General features: G+C 44.1%; 1 protein-coding gene across 2 annotated transcripts; it reads left to right on the top strand.

Moving 5' to 3' along the window:
* Positions 1-216: 216 nt before the first annotated feature.
* Positions 217-4,109, top strand: LOC139301165 (beta-1,3-galactosyl-O-glycosyl-glycoprotein beta-1,6-N-acetylglucosaminyltransferase 4-like). Of its 2 annotated transcripts, none has more exons than XM_070924480.1 (3): positions 217-375; positions 488-550; positions 1,631-4,109. In XM_070924480.1, the coding sequence occupies exon 3, from the start codon at positions 1,632-1,634 to the stop codon at positions 2,934-2,936; it is 1,305 nt and encodes a 434-aa protein (XP_070780581.1). In that variant the 5' UTR covers positions 217-375; positions 488-550; position 1,631; the 3' UTR covers positions 2,937-4,109. The 2 variants fall into 2 exon arrangements, with proteins under 2 accessions (XP_070780581.1, XP_070780580.1); XM_070924479.1 differs by having other exon boundaries at positions 488-556.
* Positions 4,110-5,106: the final 997 nt, after the last annotated feature.

Here is a 5,106-nt window from a genome sequence, read left to right as displayed (position 1 = left end):
CACTCTTATACGATGTGCTACATGTGATGGTAGTCTTTGATAAACAGCTGTGGTTTCATATGACAAGCCAAACAACAGGTTTGCTTTATCTGTAATTAGTGCAGATAGTCGCCTCCCTGAGCCCCTCCTTCTTTCTGGGTAATTTCTCGGAGCGCAGCGCTGTTCTGTCCTCACCGGGACTGAGAGGGACAACACACAGCGTGCTGGACTTCATGACCCTCTTCATGCTTTGCATAACCATGTGGCAAATTAAATCTAGGAATGCGATTAAGGGAGAGCTGGTTCAAGTTGTCCGCAGACGTCGCGCCAGTCGTGCGTAAAAAGTGGAATGGCACGGAAGACACATGTCCACTCTTCCTTTTTCTCCCAACATCGGTGAGTGTTTGCTCCAGGAAACGTAATTATCGTACAGGTTTAATGTCTGAGCCTCTAAGCTCAGAAACTCTTGTTTGAAATCTGAATGTATCCTCCTTTTTACAACTTCAAGGCCGTGACTTGGTGAGACGGTTTGCGAGGCGTTCGGCAGACCGGTACCCGCCTATGGAGCAAGGTGCATGTGCGTTTAATAATTATACAGTAGCTGTGTATTAATGGGTGACACATTAGATTACAGCCCGCAACGCACAGAGTTATTCTTCCCAATTTGCAGTGTAATCATTGGAAGTCTGGAGGAACATGGGATCATGCATTTTATAAATCTGCTGGGTTTTTTATTTTTAAATGACACAAACACTGGAGAGGAACGTGCGGTGACAAGATTAAAACAGACAGAAGTCCAAGGAAAAGAGGTTTGTCAGGAACATACTGTAGTCCTGCTGCCTGAATGTGTCTATGATACTTACAGGGGACTTCAGAAGCCTACAGGCAGCACAGGTTTGTGTCTATTGATTCTGTTATTACACTGAGTGCTGCTCATTGTTGTTATAGAGTACAGGAAGTAGAAAGGTATTCTTATGATGAGGCTTCTACAGGAAGTAGCCCTCGAGGATGGTCACGCTCATGTAAGAACGGCCGCCTGGTAGTTAAGATTATGTCGCAACAAGGCCCAAAAGGGCGAGACCAAACATAAACAATAAACAATTAGTGAATGTAGTAAGCAACACAACAGGGTGTGTGTCTGTCAGCCGGTCGGCATGTTTGCGATGTCTGTGTGGGGGATGAGGAGTGTGTGTATGAAACACAAAGTACAAAGACCTTCCTGGAGCAAAGACTTTACCTTCAGGAAGCCCTTCTGCCAGAAAGGAAGTACTGTAATCAGGTCTACAAAGGTTGAGCGTGTGAGGCAACAAAACTTCTTGGTTAGGTTGAGGAAAAGATCATGGTTTGGGTTAAAAGAATAACAACGTTGAACTACTACGTTCAAACTGCGACCCCCAGATTGTTGCTCAGTAGGTCAAATTTGACCCCCCTTATTCCCTAACTTCACGTCTCTTGTACCTACATGCGCGCATGGGTACGTACTGGTGAATAATTACACTGTAAATTAGTAAGAAACACGCTGTAGGTTTTGGAGCTGTCATCTAATCCACACATCTGGTTTTAAGTTCTCGTGTCAGTTTCTCACTCACTGGGTTGAACCGTGATGTTTGTTGAAACCCACAGTTTTGGTTTCTGTTTCCTCTCACCGCAGAATGAATACAAGATGTCTGTTACTGAGACTAAGAAGAAAGCAGTTCATCCCTTCACTCCTGTCGCTGCTGACTCTGTGTGTCCTGCTGTTGGTCAGTGTGAAGTACAGCTACATCGCTGGATCTTTACCTCCCCCAGGAGTTTTAGACGACACCCAGACATTTCACAAGTACAACATTAACTGTTCGGCTATATATGACATGGACCCGGTGGAGGTGGGGAAATCGTTGATCATCAGAAGGAAACAAGTTGTGGAGGACAAGGATGAAAGTCTGGTCAACCTCACCTCAAACTGCCCGTTATTCATCGAGTCCAGAGGTTACGATGACGTGTGTGTCTCAGAGGAGGAGAAAGACTTTCCACTTGCTTACTCACTGGTTGTGCATAAATCTGCATGGATGGTAGAGAGACTTATCAAGGCGCTGTACTCACCCAGTAATGTCTACTGCATCCACTATGATCAGAAGTCTTCAGCTGAGTTCACCTCAGCCATGGAGGGTTTGGCCCGCTGTTTGCCCAACGTCTTCATCGCCTCCAAGCGAGAGTTCGTCTTCTATGCGAGCATCAGCCGACTGAAAGCCGATCTCAACTGTCTGTCTGATCTTTTGGGGTCAGAAGTCAAGTGGAAGTATGTCATCAACCTCTGCGGCCAAGATTTCCCCCTCAGGTCCAACATCGAGCTGGTGTCCGAACTTAAGAAGCTGAACGGCGCGAACATGCTGGAGACGAGCCGACCCTCTGAGCATAAGAAGCAGAGGTTCACGTTTCACCACGAGCTGAGAGACGCCAGCTTTGAATATCAAAAGCTGCCCGTGAAAACAGAGCAGATGAAGACTCCGCCGCCACACGGCATCGAGATGTTCTCCGGCAATGCCTACTTTGTCTTGTCTCGGGACTTTGTCGTGCACGTGGACTCCTCGGCGGTGGTGAAAGATTTTCTGGCCTGGTCAGAGGACACCTACTCCCCAGATGAACACTTCTGGGCCACACTTGTGCGACTGTCAGGGGTTCCCGGGGCGGTGCCCAGATCCCAGCCCGACATCACGGACCTGATGAGTAAGACCAGGCTGGTGAAGTGGCAATACCTGGAGGAGAACCTGTACCCGCCCTGCTCGGGGGAGCACATTCGCAGCGTTTGTATTTTCGGTGCAGCGGAAATGCGTTGGTTGCTCAACTACGGCCACTGGTTCGCCAACAAGTTCGATCCCAAAGTGGACCCCATTCTCATCCAGTGCCTCGAGGAGAAGCTGGAGGAAAAACAAATGTCATTCCAATCAGCGGCATCTTATAATTGTCAAAAGGGTTAACCAGAAGCTGCAGCAGCATTTAGCCGATCAACAGAAAATGAATCTGTTTTTTCCTCAAAGACAGAATCTGTTGCTTACTTCATAGGAAATTGATTCTCTTTGGATTTTGGGCTGTTGGTCGAATGAAACATTTGATGTCATCATCTTGGGTTTTAAACAATCAATGAGGGAAGTTTTTCTGCTGTTTTATAAACCAAACAATTCATGGATAGTGAAAATATTAATTATTTGCAGCCCTACAACAAAATGTAATATTGACAGTCAGTTTCAGAGGCTAAATACCTGTCGCTCACATTACTATAAAACCCATTCTCACTTATCTCCGCTGCATATTTTTTGCTTTATTTGACCAGGTTTTGAAATGTTTGTCTATTAGACGTCCCCACACCAACATTCAATGGAGGTGAATGGAATTTAATATGTGGTGCTCACAGAAACAATGTCTCTTCCACTGAGGACGACCCAGACAGCTCGCAGCAACTCTTTTCATCTACACAACTTTCTGCAGAAGAAATAGCGCTAATAAGGACATGTTTTATATTCGACAGGTAAATTAGAAGATATAACGTGCCCCGACCCGCTCATACATTTCCAGTTCTTCTGTGATTTTCATTAGGAGACATCAGACGTGGCCTCAAAATCCTGAATCGTCTGAACATTTAATAAATCGTGACTATGTCTGTGTATTTGCATCAAACGTAAAGTAAACAGATGAATGTATTGTTTGATTTGGTATGATGTAGTACTCCCCAGTACACAAAGTATGTTTTAGGCTTTGTTGATTTCAGAAATAGGTGGGGGGGGGGGGGGACAACTGTTGTTCATCTATGGCCTCAACAAAGCAAAGCATACATACCATAAATTCAAACTGGATTATTTCTGCCTGTAAATAACTTGTGAATCACAGGTTGTCACAGTCTTTTTACATAATGACATATTGTGATATTTATTTTGACATCAGGAAGTATAAAAATCTCTTGGGGGAAAGATATTTTAGAGAAACTGTTTCCTGTAATTGTATCGACGGTACTAAAATAGCTGCTTTATGGAGCTTACAGAACCCCACAGACATATATATCTTATATGGTTTTCCACAAAAATGACATCTACTCCGTCTTCCTCATTGAGAATCTGTGAATAAAATACTGGACACAAAACGTCTCCTTCACTGAAAACTTGTGTAAGTTGCATACTGGACCATGATTGGCTCCACGTCTTCAACACAGACTTAAGGCAGATGAATGTGAAAATACTGAACAGAACAGAACCGACTATAAGCTAAAATAAGTTGCATTGTGCAGATGTAAAGATGCACTGGTGGTAAATGCAGGTAGCAAGTATTTCTGTGTTCACCAGATTATCAGCGCCAAGAATGGGGATCTTGAAACTGATAACGTAACCTAACATTTCGTCGTCCCCATTGATCTCATGTCTTCTCATCTGTTTGGTTGACAGATAAACAAACAGCCTACATTTTCTGCATGAGCATGTCTGCAGGTGTGTCAGTGCACAAGATGTGCATGGAAGGAAATGAAGGTACAGCGTTAATCATTTATTCTCGAAGCAACTTTCTTCTTGATTTCAGTGCGTCATTGTGGTGACTGTGTGGTGACCAGTTATTTGGCATGTTAGCAGGAAAGCAGGACGTTCGCTGGAAATACTCAACAATGGTGAGGGAGAGTAGAAGAAGAGTTATAACTTTTTAATGCCCCTCTCTGCATTATTAAACTGTTGACATCGAGGACAAAACAACAACAATGCTGGGAAATGGAAATGTGGTTAAACGTTTGACGTCTAACCCCTTTGATTAAAGAAAGGAAAAGGGCTGATGGTTGGTGCTGAACAACATTCACTGCACGACATTCATTGTTTCATCACTTGAGAGGAACACATGATCAATAGGTTGAGAGGATGAGGACCATTTCAAGTCCTAAACAAAATACAGACGTCAAACGTGACTGTTGAGTATACATGCAGTTCATTCTCCTCAGGAATGATGGATGGTGCCAGTTCATGTCCCCTATTAGGAGAAAATCTACCCAACCTGTAACTATTAGCTTACACTCGGGTGTTTGTTGACACCTCCCTGTCACATAATGTCTGTCATAACTTTGTCTTTAGTTTACACAGTAGTTAATGAACACGGGGCGCTGCTCTTATGGAGGGGTTG

The sequence above is a fragment of the Enoplosus armatus genome, chromosome 18 (assembly GCF_043641665.1).
Source record: "Enoplosus armatus isolate fEnoArm2 chromosome 18, fEnoArm2.hap1, whole genome shotgun sequence".
NCBI classification, from domain to species: Eukaryota; Metazoa; Chordata; class Actinopteri; order Centrarchiformes; family Enoplosidae; genus Enoplosus; species Enoplosus armatus.
Note: the sequence above shows the minus strand (reverse complement) of the source record. Positions and strands in the feature narration are given on the sequence as shown.

What these genes read in the sequence shown, in the direction of transcription:
- LOC139301165 (XM_070924480.1), top strand. Translation starts at nt 1,632, where the DNA reads ATGAATACAAGATGTCTGTTACTGAGACTAAGAAGAAAGCAGTTCATC.